General features: G+C 42.6%; 1 protein-coding gene across 5 annotated transcripts in view; it reads left to right on the forward strand.

Moving 5' to 3' along the window:
- Nucleotides 1–21826, forward strand: part of Sema3e (semaphorin 3E) — a 259856-nt gene that overhangs the window by 108104 nt on the left and 129926 nt on the right. For all 5 annotated transcript variants that reach the window (XM_063237468.1, XM_063237463.1, XM_063237474.1 and 2 more), the window contains exon 2: nt 15391–15551. In XM_063237468.1, the coding sequence (XP_063093538.1) occupies nt 15391–15551 (161 nt within the window). The remainder of the gene's footprint in view (nt 1–15390; nt 15552–21826) is intronic.

Consider the following 21826-nt stretch of genomic DNA (forward strand, 5'->3'; position numbering starts at 1 on the left):
TTCTTTTGGTTCCATATACAGTGCTTCCTTTATTATCAAGTGTAGCAATTACTTTGGAAATTAATTAATTTTATTTTACTCATGGCAATTTGCCACTGATGCATTAAAATTATTTTTACTAGCAAAAAGGCATGCTAGTTACCATCTTAAAAGCTGAATTACTGTAGATAAAGTTCACTGTTATAAAATACCTACTAAGATGTCACAAATACTATCCATATCAAAGAAAGAGGTGAATTTTGCAAATCCTGCCATTGTTGTAGGTGTGACAACTTCAGTGGGTAATCGTTGCCAAGGGAAGCTCTGTCACAGACCAGTGACTTAGTTAATTCTTTATGGTGTATAATGTTCCCACTATAAGTATTTTAGCAGTATGAAAGCATTTCACACTTTAGGTACAAGAATTTTAAAATATTAACATGAAAACTCAGGAGACCCTCTGAGAGCTGAAATTGACGTTTTACAAAACTAGCTTGAGGCTTGAGAGCTTTAAATAACTCAGTAAAATGTCTGTTAATTTATATTGTTTGTAGTGATAAGACATGAAGCCAAAACAATCATTTCTTGAGATTCTCTACGTCAGTTTTAGTTGCCACCTTGTTTTCTATATAGCAAGGTAAAAGGAAATACTGGTGGGATGAAGGAGACCCAGCACCCGCCTGCCTCCGCTCGCCATGCTCGGCTCCAGTGTCCTCTGTGGGCTCTTTGTCCAGGTCTCTGTCTCCACTGCTGTTAGGATTCGTCACCTCCTGGCAGGGTGCCTTCGGCCCCAGGTTAATGTGTTTGCTCCTGTCAGGGACAGAGGCCCCTTCTTCTAGCTAATGGCAGAAAAGAAAATCGACCTCCTGTTCCCAATTTCATATTGAAATTTTTCTCCAGATAGGGTGGTGACCTTGCCATCCGGATCCTGGAGTTTTTCAGATCCTGTTTGACTTGATGATGGATGGCTAGGTACCTGGGTGCAGGCATCTGTGCTGGCCAGGTCGGAGGCTGCTGCGTGGTCATGCAATCGATTCCGCCCCCCCCCCCCAGCTGGCAGGGATGACATTTCCAGGAACTCAGTTCATTCTTGGAGGATGTGATTGGCCATCCTGCCATAAAGTTAACATGCAAAGACCTGATCTTGAGTTTCAAGACAGAGCTTAGGCTCATTCTTCCAACTTGCTCTTCTAAGAAGCTGCCAGTGTAGAACTAGCTTTGAAGTTGATCCAGTGAGTTCTGTCAACCTTTTGTTTTACCTGTACCAGCGCCCCCTAAATTTCCAAGCTTTTTCTCAGTTGCTGCCCATTCTGTTGCTCTCAGCACGTGCAGAGGTGTTTGCCTTTACCACCTATCTGAGCAATAGTTTTGCTTAGGCAGCTGCTTATAGCTTATGAAACTTCACTTAAACCTTTCAGTTTTAATTTTGGCATGACCTAAATTAAATTCTCTCACTTTCTTAATAAGTATGTGACACAGTGTTGAATAGGACTGTACAGTAGTGGATTCATTTCTTGCATATACTTGAAATATATCAGAATTACAGGAAAAAGATCAACAGGAAGAAATTTGTTCTTGTTTGTACCCTTAGCAGTGTATTTTCTGATGGCTTCTCAAGAATGCACGAGGCACATGCTTTTCTATTTGACATGAAATCTTATAGTAACAGAATTAATTCTGCAATTCACATGGGCTGCAAAAATGAGCAAATACAATACCTCCCGAGCACATTGCTTGAAAAGTTGCAGTACATTTTTTCCCAAGGTAGAGAGCTGATACAGTTCACAATGTGATACATTCACGAAGCCATGGGAACCTTAGTGACGGTCCCATCCTAAAGCCATAGTCTCCCTGTCAGGGATGTGTTCATGGTAAACTCTGGGGACAAAACAGGGGTCTTGACCCGTGTCTTGAGTTAGCTTTTATTTTTAAGGACATTATCTGCCGTCACTATTGAGTCTAATATGTAAAGATGCTTATTTCATTTTGTTTGTGTCTCCTCTTTGCACGGTTGGACCCCCTCTCCTGCTGTTCTGTAATTGGGTTGCACTTGTGACCCAGCTTCTGTGGCAGCGCTGGGGGTGGATGCGTCCCACTGCAGCTGGCAGCTGGGATTTGGGGAGACGCAGCCTATCTGCGGTGCTGCCAGGGTCCCTTTATTGAGGGTCAGTGTTACCTGATAAGTGCATGAGACACAGGAAGCACCTGTCACATTCTCCTGGGCGATTTACCTTAGATACTCCATAATCAGCCCTAGCCCCAAAGAAAACACTAGAGAATGTGCATTGGATCTTCTGTTACGTTCACTTGCATTAAGGACAATGATATTTTAGATCCAGCAATCCCAGTATTCAATTGATGTGTGACCCTAGGAGACTGCCAGGCTCCCTGCCAGCCTCTGCCTCTGTCTGTGAAGTGCTGGAGGGACACGGGGCATTTCACACAGTGCCTGGCACACCGCCTTTGTGTGCGTGGGAGCTGCTGCTCTCATGGTTTCCAGAAGACACTGTGCTCTTCGTGGGTAGCACGTGCTGTGACCGGCTGTGAGCAGCAGGGTGCTCTGCAGGGAGAAGCTGGTCGAACTGAGGGTGCGGAGAGGACAACAGAAGAGCTGGCGTGAAACGCGTGGCTGCTAAGGCGACTTTGTGTGAAAGAGAATCACCACTGAATGGTGCAATGGGTTGCCCCCTTGTTCCTTCTGGAGTTTGTCACACGAGGGGACCCTGGGAGGCCGTCATCCACACAGAGGGATGCGCGTACACGGCGCAGCAGCCATCATGGGGCAGGGGTATTTCAGACCGCAGAGGTTTTAGTGCTTGACTTGTCTTTCCAAACCAGCCAGGACATGGTACAAATGCACAGCCTGACTTTCACGTCCAGAAATGCATCTCCTGAGGGTACCATCATCAGAGTGTGGATGAGGAGACTCAATTTCCATTCAATTAATAGGTGTACAGTGCTCATAAATTTACCCTTCGTTCTTCCTGGATGTGAGGTTCAGTATTGAATGCATCATGTCCTCAGACTATGAGGAAAGTGTGATGTTAATAAGGGGAAAGTATCCAAATGCTAGACAGAAGTCATTAATTAAAAGTCAAATCCCAGCCTCAAGATTGTAGCTTTTTAAAGGTACCAACGTTTAATGTGTCAGGTTCTGAACTTCATTCTGTACAGCTGGCAGCCATTGTTCTGAGACTTTTTGCATTAAATGAGTTAAGGAAAGGCTTTATTTTCATAAGGATGAGATGGAGGAGCTTTACTAGAGGTCAAGATAAAAGACTATAAAGGCCATTTCTCTGTGATTCTATTACACCTTATAAAAATATACTCCTGTATAGAAGCTAACAACTGTTGCTATCCTTTCCAAATAGCTATCAAAATAAGCACTGGAATACCCATAAAAATACAAGGTTTAGTGGTCTTCAATTTTAAAAAATTAAGCAATTTCTGATTGCTTTCCGGGCAGTTAAATTTAAATTTCATGAGTAGAGTGAGCATAGCTTTGTATAACTTATTTTAGATTTACTTTATAAATAAATAGATAATAAAAATGGCAAAACAAATTTTCTCTTGCAAGGTGACATCAGTGTGGGGTAAAAGGAAGAATGGGAACTCATTCTAGATTCTTGTAGGGAGGAAATTGAGGCCTTAACTGAAAAACACAGTAACTGTTTGCATTGACCATAGTAATTATGTATTTACAAGATTTCCTATTGAACTTTTAGCCTCTGTGACCAGCTCTGCAAAACCATGTTCACCGGGCAGAATGCAATTAAGAAAGGCTTGCGCCTGCAGGGGAAACTTTCCTTCCTTTCCCTGCTCAGGCAGTTGATCAATATCCAAGAAAAGAGGAATAAACCAATACACATCAGGTTCTGGTCAGGCGCTGGTGCCTCCGAAGACTCTTACACCAAGTCCAGTTAGTTATCATCTTCATTTCACAGGGGAGAAGTTGAGGCTCAGAACAGTCGATTTAACAAAAACACCTTTGTGCTGTGCACACAGAATAAAAAAAAAAATATTGTATGCACTCCTCTAAACTAAGAGATCCCAGTGATCCAGATGGGAAAGTCTGCAACTTTTGTGGAATTTGTTTCCTAGAGACAGAAGCTGTACAAGTAAAGGTAAGCAGACGTGAGCCCCTAGAATTCGCCCCACACAGGCTATAGAGAGTGGGAGATGGGGTGGGGAGATGGGGTGGGGTGGGGAGTGCTAGATGGGGCCTTTAGGTTCCCTGGACCAGGACAGCATCCTGGGGGCAGGTCCCAGGGCCAAGGAGCCCCTTGTGGGGAGGGGGCGGAAGGGAGAAGCAGGGGCCAAGCTGTAAAGCCATGCAAGCTCCGAGCACAGGGCAGGCTGCAGGTGGATCCCAGGAGACTGTGTGCAGGGTTCTAACACGAGGACACTGGGAAGCTGCAGGGGTGGGGGGTGGGGGCTTAACCAGGCAGAGCTATGTCATGGCCCAGTCTGTGGCCCAGCTTGGCTGCTGTAAGGTAAAATGACTGATGTTGGTCACAGAAGGCCCGGACAGTAGAAACAGGAAAATAGGTGGTTGTCACAGTGATTTTAAGGATGGATTGTCTGGCATTCAGAAATAGAGGAATCAGGGCAAATTGCACACCTTTGCTAAGAGATAATGAATACTCATGAGTACATACAAGCATGGGGCAGGAGCTGGGTCTTCAGTGGAATCAAAAGCTTTTTCTGTATTGCTGGGTTGGAAAAGCATATCAGGCCCTACAGAGAAGACAGCGTGTGTACACTTGGCTAAATATGTCCAGACTCGGAGGACAGGATTGGAGATGAAAATTTGACAGTAATAGTACTTTGGAGAACTTCAAATATCACATATTTGATCCAGAATATAATGACAAAATGTTGATTTCAATTTGAATTAATTTGTTTATTGCTATGGGGTTATTTATTAGAGAAAACATGTTTTAGACCACATGTCAATAAAGTTGTTACAGACAAGTATAGAATTTTAACAGAAACATTAAATACTACATTTCATCGGTATTTTAAGTGCATCACACCCAGTTTTAAAATGATCATATGCAAAAAAAGACATGCGCAACAGACTTACTCAGCTTCATTGCATGACTTTAGGTCCACTAACAATATAGATGGCAGAGTACGTATTAGTTTTACAACTGGAACGTTTCTCAGATAAGACTTCTTGAGATAAGGCTATAGTACATGTGATTAGTACCTTGCTTCCCAAGTCAGAAGACAGCTTGCAGAAAGCAGTTTCTGTTGTGTGGTTTTAGGGAAAGGAAGTAGGAATTATAAAATACGTACATTGATGTGGTGAAGTAACCAGTTATCTTCTTAAGCCTAATCAAAGAGAAATGTGTGTTATACTGCATAAAACAGAAGCATGTGTTATTCAGTTTAAAGCATTACGTGAGAACTGATACTGTTTGAAATAGTAAAATCCAGTAAAAGTGGCTTTTAACAATTGCTATAAAATTAATCCTATTCAGGTGTGTGACGCTGAAGAGCAGGTGCATGGAATGAAGCTTTGTTGCCGTAGCCCCTCTGTACACTGTGTGTCAGCATCCTCAGGCCGGTGTTTATACGTTGGTCGAGTCTGTAGCACGTGGTGTGACACAGAGGGCGCTTCGTAGGCCGTGTGCCTCCGTGGTGTTCCTTCTCTCTCCTCTAAGCTTGCGTGGCTCATCTTAGGGAAGAGAAGTATAGCACTGCATCTTTTGTTTCAGCTTCCTTGGCATTACCAGAATATTTAAAATGTGTATCGTAAGGCATTTGTTTTTTACTCAGAATTCTGGAATTTTCACAAAGTGTCAAGAAATCAGTATTCTCCCTCCAGTTACACTGCCATTTAAGTGTTGGTTTTATGTGGTATTTTTCTCTCCATATGAAAGCATCTTGTTGCTTTCTTTTGGTTTTTGGTTGTGTTTAGCTGCACAGTTTCTGTTTTGTTCAGACCGTTTTGTAAATTGGTCCATGTTTGCCGTGCACCATGGCTGCATCTTGTGTGCAGCACACATCTTCATTCCTTTCATCCCTTTTTCCTTCCCTTCTTCTCTTCTCCATCCGTCTCTGTCTTCTATTTTTTTAACTCAGAAGCTGACCAGGTAAGCTCAGAGTAGGTTTATCCTCGAGTTCAGCCTCTGGAAGCTGAGAATGCGCACACCTGTTTCTAATGCCTGGTGCGTGCGCACGCGTGTGTGTGTGTGTGTGTGTGTGTGTGTGTGTGTGTGTTTAAAATATAACAGTTTTGGGGAAGTGTTCATTGTCAAACTGTGTGACTACCCCAGATAATCAAGAGTTAACATTATGAAAGAGGAGATAAATGAGGACAACATGTAGCGAGCTGTTTACTGAAATGAGAGGCACCGCGAGAAACATGCTTTTCTCACGTAGTCGAAGCACAAAATTCTGCACGTTCAGACCCATCTTCCTTCATCGCTCAGCCATGGCTTTACAGAGCATAAAAACAGTTGGAAAATTCCTGGAAGTCAGGTGGAATTCAATAGAAAAACAGATATAAGAAATATGGAGAAAAATGGCAAAAAATAAAGACAAAGTACCCTAAGGTTTAGGAAAGAGGCTTAAATTCACCTAAAAGAGAAATTTAATTAAGTGTATATCTTCCCAGTGAGATCAATAGGTATCCTTAACTTTGTGTCCCATGGGTATGTTGCCCTGTATATGGGAGTGAAATTGTAAACTAATGTGATGCCAGGGAGGTAAATGTCTTGGTATTTATGAAAATTACAAATCTTTGTATCTGTGACCCAGTAATTCCAGCTCTAAGCATTAATCTTGCAAGTGTACTTGCATGTATATGAATTGACCTGTTCAATTATGCACATTTTGGTACTGTTTTAATCACCAAACCAGGAAGGAATTTAAATGCTTGTTGTACTGATCTATAACATGGAATATACACCATTGTACCTTCTCCAAAGTTTGAGAGAGAGCTGTCAGGATATTTTAAGAGCAGCAAGACATGCAGGAGGACTTATTTTATTACTCCTTTTGTGCATAAAACCTTGGGAGTTAGTAAAGATCTAGCAAATTATTTATTACATAGGCATGCTTAAAGCTGAAAGACAGCCTGAGAAGCTGGACAGCAGTGACCCCTGAGAATGGAGGAAAGAGCAGGGGACAGGAGAAGGACCCATCTGGGGAGGAAGCCATCATTATCAACCTTTGTGTTCTTCTGGATTTCAACTAAAAAGAGTATTTTCTTTTAAAAAAAATGTAAGTGAAGATGCCCAATTTTACCAAGTATCTAAGTCTGGAAAACCTTAACAACTACATTTAATTTCCAGAAGTAAAATGAGAGATGCTAAGATCTGGTTGTTGTTAGTTTTACAGAATCATACTGACCTTTAGTATTGCTCTGAAACCCTGAGTTACTGCCAATTATACCAACCCCCTAAAGCTTTAAAAAATGAGAACCTCCTTGTGTAAAACTTGATTCTTAGTCTTCTTCCACAAACTTCTGGTTTGCATTTCTACAACCCACTCTGCTTTGCTGCTACCATTGGAAGACATAATGTCTCCAAACTCCTCTCAACCTCTCTTACTCCTTTCTGGCCATGTGTGCACTGAAAACCAGTTGGCATTTTAAAATTAAATCTGATCATTTAGTTGCTCTTGAAAACTCTGAGTGCCTTCTTGTGGCATTTAGGTAACACCTCAGTGTGCAGAGCCCCAGGAGCACTGCAGGAAGGGCCCTGGCAGGAGTGCAGGCCAGCAGCGTGCATCAGCCGGGAGCTCTCCTTCACCCAGGGATCGCTCCTGGGTCTCCAAGGAGATAGAGTATATCCTCACTAAACATTCTAGGGGGCAGGGACAAGGCTCACAGGAAATTTTAACCCATTGGGTTGTAGGGTGAGTCACCTTATATTCTACAACTTTCTTCAGTGGAGTCATTAAAAGACGTGCACACGAGGACATGCTAACATGTATCTAGAAAGTGGTTCTGTGCAGCTTCTCCCAGAGTGGCCTCTTGCTCATAGTGGACTTTAGCGACCAACAGGCCAGAACATCATGTAGAATTCAGAATCCTGTCATCTATATAAGATAGGAACGTGAGGAATTTTAAAATTGGGATATTATTTTCTCTTTAAAGAAATGAAATATTAACCTCTAGGCTGTTCTCATGTACATTTGGATTATTTTATTTTCAATGGAAGTGACTTCTTCCTGCTGAAAATCTTGGGGTACTGTGGTACTTACTGCACGTTTCTGAATGATCGAGGAATGCATACACTGAAGGCGGCATTGCGTTGATGAAAAGATGCTGAACAAATCATGGAACTGCCTTGTCTACACTTTTTATTAGGTTAATTGTTTCTGTTTCTTTTTGCTGTGCTTGGGGATGGAACTCAGGGCTGGGCAAACACTGCCTCTGAGCTACAGCCTAGCCTCTAAATCCTCCCTTTGTGTGAGAGGGTTTTGTCCATCTGTTTCAACATTGTTGCAAAATGTAGTGATCTGTCATATGTCTGATCTGTCATAAAAGCAATGCAAGAAACCTGCTTTCTTTTTAAGCACTAAGAAATTAAAGAATTTCCAATGGCTATTTCCACGTTTCATTTTTATCAATAATACTTAACTGTGCAATTCACAATTTTTCAGTTGATTAGAGTAACTGATGTAGAAAGTAATGGCAGATGTAGTTACAGCCTGGGTGTTAGAAAGGCCTTCCCTGCCCAGGAACACTGGCACAAGAGTCATACACGTAAGGAAAAAACACCTCTCTCCCCCTTGGAAATCTGCTTCAGTTTGCGAGTTGGAAAATGGGTTCTCTTCTCCCCCACCTCACACACGGGAGTGTGCAATTTAAATGTGCTGTGACAAAGTATGGGAAACTGTCTCTGTAATATACTGGTGTCAGTGAGTGGTAGAAGGCTGTCCCTTGCAGGGCTATGGAGAAAGGCCACGAGAGGAAATGACTAAGTCCTCAGGGTAAATCTTCATCGACAGCTGATAATTAGCACGCAGCTTAGCTGTAATAATTAGTTCCCTCTTTAGAAAGTCTCCGGATGAACTCTACGTTGGTGCATTTTGCTTTCTTTGTGCTGTCCTTCCACAAGTCCTTCGTGTTATTTTTAGAGGAGGAAGAACTCAAGATGAGCTCGCTCCTTTTGCCTGAGTCAGCGCTGTGCATTATTTGCCGTGTTTTCTGCAGATTACCTAGGATTAAAGTTTCTTTTGTCCCCTCTTCCTGTATATTTTCTGCTTCTTTCATCTGAACAGCTTGAAGCTGTGTGAAGGCGTCAAGCAGCAGGCGGTGCCGGGTGAATATGCCTGGCCGTGCACCGGGGTGGGAGCCACCTCCATCCCTGCGACCGCAGGGCTGCTCTACCGCTGGGAGCAGGTAGCACCCTTCAGACGCACGCAGGAAGCTCGGTGCCCTTGTGTTACCTTGGGTGCTCACCAAGCACCTCCAGTGGGCTTCAGCGTGGTCGCAGGCTGGGGGAAAATCATATGGTTTTCTCTAAAGTGAGACATATAAATCTGAAAATGTCACAGACTCTTAAAACAGCATGAGTCTCTTTGGAATACCAACTGAGGGTAAGGACAGTTAAAACTGATATGAACCTGAATTTTATTAATGTTGATATCTGATAACTTTGATATCACTGAAAGTTATCAAATCCTGGAAGAACTTTCTATTCTGCTTCATTATTTGTACAAAGCTCTGCAGAAGTGGATCCAGGCAGATACTTAGGGACCCTTTCATGGACCAAACCTCCCCGAGCCTCTTCCAGGCAGACGGGCTGCAGTTATTGCAAATGGGGACCAGATCTGAATAAGGCAGACAATCTTTCGGATCTTTGACTCTGCCACCAGAAGTGGCGGTGATGAAGTGGTGAGCCACAGTGGTGACAGGTACAGTTAAGTACGGAGCTCTCCATCATGTTCCCTCCAGCCAGTGGTGCCATCGCCATGGGCCAGGTCACCTTCCTGAGCTAGGTGCTGCATCTGTAAGTCCTTCTGTTCTTCACGTAGAGAAAATAAGGATATCAGTACTTCTGAGGAGGTGCCACAGTGGTCAAGTGAGATAGCAAATGTCTACCCCAGGTGTCATATAACAGAATGGTGATTGTTATGACAGATCACCGTGAGAGTTAGGCTGCAGGAGCAGCGCCCCCCGGGCAGGAGGAACCGGAATCACGCTCTTCCCCCTTATTCATAAGAGATAATTTTGTTTTTAATGAAATAATACATGTTTACTGGATAAATATTTTTATTTTAATGTAGCACACATAGACATTAATGAAGAATTTAAAAGCACTATTCTTACTTCCATGAAGAAATAAAAATTTCATAATAAAGTAATTACTGAATAACTTTGGCTAATTCACTGAGCACCATAATCTTAAAGTAATGGCCACAGTGTTACCCGGGGTACAAGTCACGGGTAAGAGACTTCCTTCAGAGACAAGCACATAATAACTCAAAGCTCTTTGCAATCAACAGAGAGAAACGTAGTATAAACAAACCAGTAGTAGAAACTAGATAAACTACACTATGCATTATAAACTACCACTGTAAACTAGTAGCCAACACAAATTAGCATGTATGTTGAAATAGTTCTGAGGCAGTAGAATAGAGAATTTGGAGAATTATTTGAACTTCTCCCTACTTCCTATTTCTCTGTCTTCCATTTTGCTGTATATGTATTTATTGAGTTTCTCGCAGAAGAGGAACCATGTGAGATACATACATACATATATATATATATATATATATATATATATAATTTATTTATTTTTGTCTATTTCAGACAAGGTCTTGCTATGCAGTTTAGGTTGGCCTCAGTCTCACTTTGTAGCCCAGGCTGGGCGTAAACTTGCAAACAATTCTTCTGCCTCAGCTTCCTGAGGGCTGGTGTCACAGGAGTGTGCTACCATGCTTGGATAATCATGTGATATTTAAGTGTGTGTGATGTATTTCACTTAGCATTATGTTCCCAGGTTGCATCTGTGCCTATGAATGCCTTGTTTATCTTGCTTTGTGGCTGAGTAGTGGTCCATTGTGTATAAATGCAACATTTTCTTTATGCATTCACCAGTTGGCTGATAGACACACACACAGTTTCCAAGCTCTGTGTATTATGATTGTTCTGCTGTATGCTGTATATTACACATGCATGTATCGCAGTATTATGATGCCTTTTGTTCTGTTGTGAAGATATTTAGAAGCGAGAAAGCTGCGTCAAATGGAATTTTTATTTTTAGTTGTTTGAGAAATCACCCACTTATTTCAATAATGGTTATACCATTTTACATTCTGAAGAAAATTTGTATAATATAAAAAAAGTTACATTGACCTGTAAAAAATTCTAACTGCAATATTCTATGTATTCTGTATCTCATTTTCATTAGCTACTATAACTTAAAAAGTACTGTTTAATTTGATATTTGATACTAACATCTTCAAGCACAATATTATTGAATTCCTTTTTTGTGAAATCTTTATTTAGTGTTTTCTTTGAGGATAAGTTATTTACAGAACAAAAGTAATTTTCTCTTCTTGATAATAGTTTTTCAATCTATTAAAAGAATAATAATTTGTTTCATTCTATATGTTACATACAAATACCTTCCTTAGACTTCCCTAATATTTATATTTCTGCTTCTTTTTGATCTTTTGAATTCTGTTATTTACCTAACTTTATTCTTTTTATCTTACTAACTGATTTTATGTGTGGAATATCCTTTTTACACATAAAGCATCTTCAGTTTCTAGAACTGCATATAGATGAAGGGGAGGAGCCTGTGGGAGTATTTTTATCTCTTCTCTCATAGTGTGAATGACTTTGACAATCCACTTATTGTAGGGAAGATGGCTCAGATCGATTAATGAATGAAGTTTCACTTCTGAACATATAATAAGATTATATTGAGTATCTATGACCAGCTGCTCAACTGACCCGGACTTCTAGAAATACAGGGTGTAACAAATGTGTCACTATGAGACATTTACTCATGAATAAAGACAGACTGGGTACAGGGACAGTGTTTACCACATGCTTCCACATTTAACCGCAGATGAATAATTGATCACCCAGCAGACCAGGAACGGTAGAGGCCCCTGGGCAGCTGTGTTTTTCTCCTTGGGAGTCTGAATGGAGAGGCGCGGGTCTGAGGTGAGAGCCGGAAGGGTATGTGCAGTCAGGGTCCAGCGCATGCTTGCCTGGGGCCAGCTAAGGACGAATCCCCCCAAGTCAGGCAGTGAGCAGTGGCACCGAAACACAAAGCAGGAGTCCAGCGCCAGCTTCTCCGCCTGTGTGCGGTTCTGATTCCCACGTGACCTGACTTTCTGGCGGTGGACTCGCCTGAGCCTGACGTCATCTCTGTGCTCTCCATTCGTCAGTGTCCTGGCCGGTATCTTTGTGTCCCGTTTGGATGTGAGTTCAGTCCACCTCCAGTAAAGATGTCATTGTTAGAAGAGGCAGGAACACGGCACCGTACTCCAGAGACGGTGTCTGCCCCCCGTTTGCAGTCTCTCCTGCAGATGAGCTCAGGAGGGTTCCTGGTCGACCTCAATGTCAGATAATCCCCTGCTCAGCCGCTGCCCTGGTCCTGGTCCTGTGCTTTGCTTACTTTAAGTGGCTATTGCTTTGGATTTTAGGAAGTCCCAGGTTAGTCTGGGAATTAATTTTAATAGTTTGTCAAATATTAGGGGATGACTTAGCAGGTATATTTATTCTAGCCTACTTACTTTACAATGGTGTTTTCCTTACACTACCTTAGGAATATTTTTATTAAATGAATGTATTTGTGAAAGTAACCTCAGATTCTTTTTGGAAATAAGTTAAATAATTAGTAAATAATAAAGTTAACATTGAACAAATAATAAAAATATTTCATACACACTATCATAATAAAAAATCCTATTACAGAATGGCTGTCTGTTCGTTATTCCACATATGTGAAAAAAGCATGGATACTTGTAATGAACTTTTTTAACGCTTCCTGACAGAGTCAGGCACTGAATTATAGCCAGCTAGGAAGGGCAGTTTAGGACTCAGAGGAAATTAAATTCATGATCAGGATTTTATGACACGCAGGCCACTTCCCCGGGGGTTCTGCGGAGCACCTGTTGCTGGGTGTGTGCGCCCTCTGCCAACCCGGGCGGCGGCGGCGGAATTCAGCTGCCGCACCGCGCACCGCCTGTCTGCCCAGGGCGAGCCCAGCGGAGCCATCCCGGGCTGCAGACACCCTGGAGGAAACTGCGCTGCTGTGGCTACTGCTGCTTTTCCTCTTCTTTGCGTTTTGTTTTTAGCAGTGTTTGGTGTTGAATTTGGTGCCAGGCAAATGCTCCACCACTCAGCTATGTTCCCTGCTCCTCACTGGGTTTTTAAAAAGTTTACGTGCATGTTAAGGAAACTCCTTGACTTGCTTCCTGAGGCCTGTGGTGGGGCTCAGCTGTGTCATCTTAACACATTCCTGCATTTCCTTTGAGGCCCTGTGTTTGAATCAGGCCTAAGAACCCCTCAAATTCCTTAGAGCAACTGCCACCAGGTTATCTGACTGGATAATTACTTAGGTGTACAAAAACTTGTAAGTGAATTGTTTAAATACTTCCACTTAGGCAAATTTAAATTTAGGAGATGTGGTGGTTAGGCTTGCTAATTGGCTGAAATTCCCTCCCGAGCTGCCAAACTTACAGACTCAGTTTTTAGAACTGTAAAACCCTCCACATATTGGCTTTTCCATTGTTTATAGTGTGCTATCACCTTCATCTGAACAGGGCAATTCTGGCAAAGAGTAAAAGGTGAAAGAGAGACTAACCCACGAAGAACCCATCCTCTGCCATCCCAGATGGCAGTTGGGGCCAAAGCCCCGGCTGGCAGGTGCTTAGGCTATAGAACTTTTGACCATGCTATACACGTGTTTTTCCTTTGGTTTTCATGTTTTTGTAGGTAATTTGAGTGACTTTTCACTGTGATAGTATAGTCCTATAAGATCATTATTAAATTTATGGGTACTGACATCTTAAAATAAAACACAATGATAATTTAAACTTTTACCCTGTGGCAGTTTGCAGTTTTGGAAAAAATGCAGAGAGGGGAAAGAAATTTATATTTCCTTTTTCAGAAACAGTGTGGAAGAGCAGGCAAAATGCTCTAAGTTTGTCACACTCCCTCTTATTTACCTGGTCTGTGAGCTGCCTCCTTCCCTGTCAGGTGCATTAGTCGCTGAGCTTTGGAAAAAGAAGTCGTCTTCTATTGACGATTTATAAGTGGCATCTTCAGGAGTTCCTCGGTATTCAGGATCAAATCTTGAATGCTCTTTCTATCTCAGTCCCAAAGGTTCTTGTGTGTCGTTTTATTAAACTGAACTACTGAGGTACCATATCCAGTAAGGTACCTTTGGTAAATAGATATATGCACATGAGAAGTCTGTGGGATTCTGATTTCTCAAAATTAAATTTGTATAGCTAAAACATGCAGTTCGCAGTTCCTCAGTTAGACACGAATGCATGAACATAAGCCAAGATTATGATGGTGAAACCAGATCCCTTTGGGTTTTATCAGTGAGGCTCACTGAACAGATGTTATATTAATACTCGTCTCATAGACAACCTTGTGAGTTTCCAGAACCATTCAGTTTGACTCTGCATGTGAGTTTCAATACCTTACTTGAGTATCAAGTAAGGACATAATTTTTCTGAGTCAATGATCATTTCCTACTAATTGGACACCCCTTGGAGTATTCCATGTGGTGTGGCACTATGTCTTACACAGAAAGCTTAAATGTCTTACAGAGAAGCTGTAAAGTGACTTTTCCACACAGTACTGCACATTAAAAAGATTGCCAATGATACCTTTTTCTATATTTAAAAACAGAATACTTGCCTCATGTATTCAGTTGGGATTTAAGCTTTTAAATTTGTAAATTCATAAAATTTTAATTTGTACCCATTAAAATGTGTTGCCAGTTACACTGTACAGCGAGCTGTCTATGCCTGGGGCCAGCTCCACAAATCTGTCCACTGTGGATTGCAAATGCTAAAAACTGATTCTGTGCTGAGCATGGGAAGACTTCCTCGTCAGCTTTCCCTCACATACGACATAGCAAGTGTTTGCATGTACGTTGCATTAGGTATTGGAGACGACTGAAGTTAGGCGGGAGATGGTGTGCACAGGTTTTGTGCCAAAGCTGTGCCATTTTATACAAGCGATTGGGCATCCTTGGGTTTTGCTTTGGGGGGTGTGGGTGTGGCTGGAACCAGTTCCCGATGGATGCTGTAGGTTGGCTCTGTATTTCCAGTCTTATTGAATAACTAGTGCAGAGGTTTCATGTGTATGCTGAAGTGAATGTTCCAGTGGTGTGAACGCAGAGCACGGGAAGGTGTTACACAGGTGTCTGCATTTTCCCAGCTGTTGAGTGTACCTGTCCTTTTGCATTTCAGAGCTCTTGGATCTGAACAGAACGTCAATATTCCATAGCCCACGTGGATCCCTTGATCTCCATTCGATGCTGCTGGATGAATACCAAGAACGACTCTTCGTAGGGGGCAGGGACCTTCTGTATTCTCTCAGCCTAGAGCGAATCAGTGACGGCTACAGAGAGGTACTGCAACATCAGACTATTTCAGGAGGGGGCATTATGAGGATGTTGCTTGGCTTATTTTTTCCATTGTGCTGACCACTCTAAGATTCAGAGTGATCACGTTATTGCAATGAAACATTCATTCAAAGAGGTCATTGTGAGAAAAGGTTACAAATCACCCTGTGGGCACTTTGCTAGCATCCCACTGTCACCTGGGTTCCCAGAGGCTCCTGCTCAGGGATTCAGCATTCCTTTTGCTCTCTGGCCTTTGCCACCACACCCACGTGCTGAGCCTGGCCTCTCCGGGAGGAATGACCAGCAGTTCCTCTGGGCTTCGTTGCAAGCTTGAAGAAATATGACCACATGGCCTCAGTGTGGCTGCCCTGTGAGGTCCTGTTGGTAACAGCGCTATTTCCTTATGCCTAGTGGGTGGATGTATGATGTTACAACAGGCACTAGGCCAGCGTTCCAGAAAAGCTTAGCTGTAGAGAGGACAAAACACTTCTAAATACTGTGGGGTTAGATTTTTTTTTAGACCTGTGTCAATTTTACATGAAACATGAAGAAATATTATATTTAGAGTTCATTTTTGGCATAGATGTGCAGATGATATAATCTGCCGTCTTTATAGTGGCCTTTCATATTGTGTTCATCCAAATGGGCTCTGTCCATATTTTCTGAAGTCTTTAAAAACAAAACAGTTATGACAAAAAGCAGCAACTCGTGATCCTTTCCAGTTCCTAATCCCGAGGGGAAATAAATGGACTTGTGTAGTATCTGCTGATTCTTCTGTGTAACGAGCAGCTCAGAGGCAGAGGACACATTTAGCACACACACTGCTCTGCACTCCGTGCTACTGTTCGTTGGTATTTTTGCTCTTGCACAATCCCTGTTAACTTGGGGAGGCTCAGGGTTTTAGCTGTTTGTCTGCAGCAGCACAGCTCATGTATCTGTGCACCACACTTTAACAAGTCCTTCCAAATATATTTACTCCAGTATTTTTGAGTAAATAATAATTGGGTCTTCCATTATTGTCATTAGAAAAATAGGACTCTGTACCAAGCCACATCGTGTAAGTTGAACACATCTTTTCTTTCCTTCCCTTTGTTTCTCTCTTTCTATATCTATTCTTGATTCTCCTGAAATTAAAAGTTATCCCCCTTTCCAGTGTCTTGAGAGATTTACAGCAGCTTCTCTAACTTTTCCCCAGCTTTTTATTGGGCTTCTGGCATGTTTCCGTGCAGTGTGGCGTGTCCTCCTGGGCAGAGCTTCCAGGTCCCCCGGGCACTGACCCCCATACCTCCTACCTGTGTGGAGCCTCAGTTGCCAGCAGCCTCAGTTTTCTGATATTTTACTAATATATATCTTCTAGCTTTTCGAAGGAAGATCCAGAGTCAGATTTTGAGTTTTGTACATTTGCAAAGTATTATGCAGATTTCACACTAATTTATAAATGGATATACTGTAAAATATCATGTCAAATATCTTTAGCCTCAGAATTTTTGCTGAATATTTCTCCATTGTTTTCTGTCATTCTGATCACAGAGTTTTGTGGTATGTCTGCCACCTCACTCCTCCCTCACAGGTTTTAGAACCCGCCTTTAATGTGTGCCTTTAAAGCTTTCTTGTGTTTCAATCCCCATCAGACTTTTTCAGTAGTGCCAGGACAAGAGCTCCTGGCCTGAGCTCTGGAAAGTGCTCATGGTCTCACTGAGACTTTCCACATTCTCTTCTTAGCTTTTTCTGGGATTCACAGAAGTCAAGCCCTTCCCCGTGGTGCCTGGCTGCACTGCACACGGGATGTACCTGAAGTGTCTCCGGGTTTCAGCCGCGCCCCGCTTCCCACACAGGACTCTTGAATATCTGAAGTCCCTTCTTGTGAATCAGCATTCGTGTTGGCTACTCTCACCTTGGGGGAAATGAGATTTCTCCTTTTTATTGTTTAAAGCTAGTTAATACTTATCCATGTGTTCTAGAGTTGCTAAAATGTTGCTGGTATTTCTTTGGCTTGTGTATGCCTTTCTTACTTGTCTTTTGGGGAATTACACCTTTATAATCCTCTGATAGCATTGTTGGCTGCAGGATAGAGTAAAAGCAAATTCTATAGTTCACCCTTCTTCTTTCTTTTCTTTCTAATCCTTAAATTTTATTTTGTCTGTAGTCATCTTTTGACTTCAAATACAGGCATATGAGTGGCGCCCTCTTTTTATGCTTATGCTTGTGTATGTACGCATGCATGCGTGCACACACGTGTGCGCACACACATGCACATCTCCTTCCAGTCATCATGAGTGGGCGATTCTTTCACCCTTCGGACGGCCCTTTCCATTTCAGCTCTCACTGGCTCCTCCTCTCTCCCCTCCCTTCCAGTCTCCCCGCTTTCCTCTCTTCTGTTCCCCCGCATCCTTCTGCTCTCAGAAGTGGTTACTACCCTAGACATCGTCTTTATCCTGCCTTTTGTATTTATCCTTTACTATTACTGTATCATACATGAAACTTCTCTTTATATTAATTAATTAATGTTGGTGTTTTTGAGCTATGTAAAAATGATAGAGTACACTGCAGTCTGCAGCAGGATTGCTGTTTTTGCTTTCTGTTGTTTGATCCAATGATATTTTTAGATTTAATCATTACTTGTATCTACAACCTATTTGCTTTTAATGGCAGAACAGTAAATTAGCAGCATAACTCTGGCATTGAGGCTGAAATTTTGGCAACATGTATAACCTTGGGCAAATTCCTTAACCTCATGGAGTATAAAATTTAGATAATTTTTGTAAATGGCCCACTAGTGCAGTCAACATGCAATAAGCACTAAGTACAAGTTCGTATAATTCACTTTGATTTCTGTGTAGTATCTTCTATCATAAACTCATCACAATTTACCCAACTCAGGGAGATAAGAGAGTAAATGGGTTGGTAGAGAGAGTAAGTTAATTACAGACGTGACACTTAAGGACATGCACACTCGAATCAAAGGACCTGTAGACATACGGTATTTCAGGCACTAACCAGCGTTAGTGAGTGGCTGCCACACTGGACGTCAGAGCTGGGGAGCTGACCTCAGAGGTGTGGCCAGGACTGGCTGCAGAGCCAAGCCATGGAGTCAGCCAGGGGCCGGGCGTTGGCTGGGCAGGTGAGGGCAGATGAGTCACGTCTGTGATGAGGGGACAGTAATAGAAAGAGGTCTTCAATTACGAGAGAGGGAAAGATGAAGGATGACAGCAGATGACCCGGAGAGGGAGGGGGCAGGGCCTGTGGTTATGACCACATGAACTGCAGAGTAGTCACAGTTCTATTTTTACTATGCGCTTTTATTTTATCGGATGGGTAGATTTGGAGAGAAGGAAAATTAGGCTCAGAGAGGCTAAAGAATCAAGTGAAATGCTCCTGTCACACGTGATTGAGAGTGAGGAAGAGCTGGCTGGTGGAGAAACCATCGTCCCGCGGGATGATCTGGCTTCTGTCAGACCAGGAGGCAGAAGAACAAAGGGAGAAAGTGCTGGGGTGATGTCCCCCCGGGCCTGTCAGAAGAGAGCCAGGCGCTCAGGTGGGCAGTGTCCCATCGTGGCTCTGGAGCCCCTCAGGGTGCGGGTCCCTGTTGATGTTAAGCTGGGGGGAGGTCAGACGCCCCCTTGGGGGCTGCAGTCAGCAGGGAGGTCCAGTGATGGATCAGCCCCGGTGTCCCTGCAGGGAGGGTGAGTCACCTTCGAGGCTGGCTGCATGTAGAAAGCAGAAACCATCAGCATGTTGGTCCTCACTCTCCCCCAAAGACGGCCTGTTTCTGTGAGAATTTTCCGCCTCCCTCTTGAGTCTGAGGCCTTCTCCTCCGTGTGAAGCTTCAGTCCTGCACGTGCTGTGAGCTCTGCTTCCCAGGGTTGGTTTCCTGCGCCTTTTCAGACGATCACTTCCTTTCTGTCTTTATACAAAATCAACAAGTACAGTTTTGCATTCAGAGTCTTAACGTTTTGTGAATCACGTATCTATTTGGCTAAGCCCATGAATCCTTAAATGTGTAAAGGAAATGTACGAGAACATACAATGAAATACTGAAATAAAATTGTCACATTATAAATATCTTGAAATATAGCTCTATAATATGAAAAATAACATGTTATATAGTCATATGGTAACATGCTTTTGTCCTCTGGGATATTAAATAATAAGATTTTAAAACAGTTTTGTAAGCACCATTATGTCAAATTAATTATGATAATGATATTTTAAGGTAAGTGTAGGAACTTTAAAGTAAAATCAAAATATTGGTTGTTTTTCTTAGTAAGGAAGCTATCGTTACTATTAATTCTACTGCAGTTTGTTTTCTGTATTTGTATGATGAGAATGATAAATTTCAGTTAGAACTCAGTGTAAGTAACACTGCAGTTTTGCCTGATTTCTGAGTTAGTGCATTCCATGGATTCTTTTTTTCCAGCCAAGAACTTGGGGAAGGTTAAAAAAAAATTCTAAAATTTCCTAGTAAAAATAAATATGCAGCTTTCTGGTTAGTGAAGAGAGGGCTTCCTTGCTTATTCTAGTCTTTTCTGCCGAATCCCTGCTTCTTTGCAGTGGGCCACTTCTGTTGGCTGGTTCCTTTTCCTCCTCCTTACACACTTCCCTTTCCTGGGCTTCCGCCAGTGGCCGTCAGCCTCTGTGATAAAGCTGTTGCTTTTCTCCTCCAGCCAGGCCTGCAGGAAGTTCTCCTGGCCTTCCCTCCACCTCCTTGGGCTGAAAGTTGTTCTCTTGTGGTGTTAGAAAATCTACCCATCTGTCTGGGGTACAGCATGGCCTTTCTGAGTAGGCGCTGGGTTGCAGCACCTTCCAAGGCCCAGGTGCTGGAAGAACAGGACTGCGGCCTTCCCTCTCACCTGGCCTGGTCAGTCTGTGCTCTTCACTGTTGGCCATCTCACAGATCCCACCGTGTTTATGGTCAGAACCACATTCTAGGAGTTTCTTGAATTTCTTTCAGGGTAATTTGTTTGCCTTCTCCTTGCGCCTCTGTCCACGCCCTGCCCATTTTTCGCTAGGAATAGAGAAGATTCTGCTTTACAGTATGGCAGTAATTTCAACCATTGCTGCACTTTAGCGAGCAAATGACACTCTAGACAGTAGTATCTGTGCAGTGGCCCTGGCCCTAGAATTAAGTGAGCGTCATACATCTGAAGCCAGCCCCAGTGCCTGTGTTGGGCGCCTGGATTGTGAATGTGTCCCTGGGGATTCTTGGGAACACCAGTCCTATCGTGTGGCACTGAAGGAGTTGCTTTATGTTTATTAAACCAAAGCTATATTGATATGCACACACACAATGCTGACTCTTCCCACACAGTGCTGAAATAGGTAAAGCCTGTCATTTAAGACATACAGTGTATCATATTGTAATATTTTAGGAGCTGGCTTTGTTTTATAAATTATGTAATTCATTACATTTCAAAGACAATGTAATAATACAGTGAAATTCTGCTCTGTGGTGCCACATTTATAAAATATCTTTGAACTTCACTAAAAAATCACCCTCTTCTCTCTAAGACTTCCAGCTTTGTAATTCTCTTTGCTTTATTTAATGCAAGAGGCCTTCCTCCTTCCCCAGGAGGTAGCTTTCCAGCTCTTGCACTCTTTCACGTCTCCAGATGTGAGGCTTACACACTGACACTCCATCTCATCAATAGGAGATAGATTTAAATGTAAACTTTCCCCCTTTTCTTTCTCTTTCTTTGGACCAAGAGGTGCTTTGGCAGAACCAGAGGAGAAGGTTATCTGGTGATTATTATTATTTTTTTTTCTGAGACAAGGTCTCACCATGTAGTCCAGCCCGGCCTTAAACTTGCTATGTTGCCGAGGTTGGCTTTGAACTCTAAGGGATCCTCCTGTCCCAGTTCTCAAGTGCTTGGATTGTAGGTGTGCCCACCGTGTCCAGCACTGGGTGAAAAAAGCTAAAGCATCTTTTTGATCATCATATGATAACGTCAGAACATTAAATGTACATAGATGTTTGGGAAGGAGAAGACGGAACATTCCAGTGGACACCTTCCTTGCCCGTAGATCAGTGTACCTCTGCGTCTGTCTGTAGACATCAGCTTAGGATGAAGTTTGAGCTCCTCTACATTAGAACAGAGCTCTCAACACAAGGATTCAGGGCATTGTGATTAAAGTGTCTCCTGGGTTCCTTCTGTTAAAATAGCCTCATAGCATATCCCTTCACTTACTGTGCACCTTTTAAATTATATTTCTGTATTGAGGAAGAACTTCCAATCTGGATAATCTGAAAACAAGTGCCTATAGTTCTTCTTATATCCAGAGCT

Source organism: Cavia porcellus, unplaced genomic scaffold (genome assembly GCF_034190915.1).
Source record: "Cavia porcellus strain 051 isolate PalLab524CR breed Dunkin Hartley unplaced genomic scaffold, mCavPor4.1 scaffold_2, whole genome shotgun sequence".
NCBI lineage: Eukaryota > Metazoa > Chordata > Mammalia > Rodentia > Caviidae > Cavia > Cavia porcellus.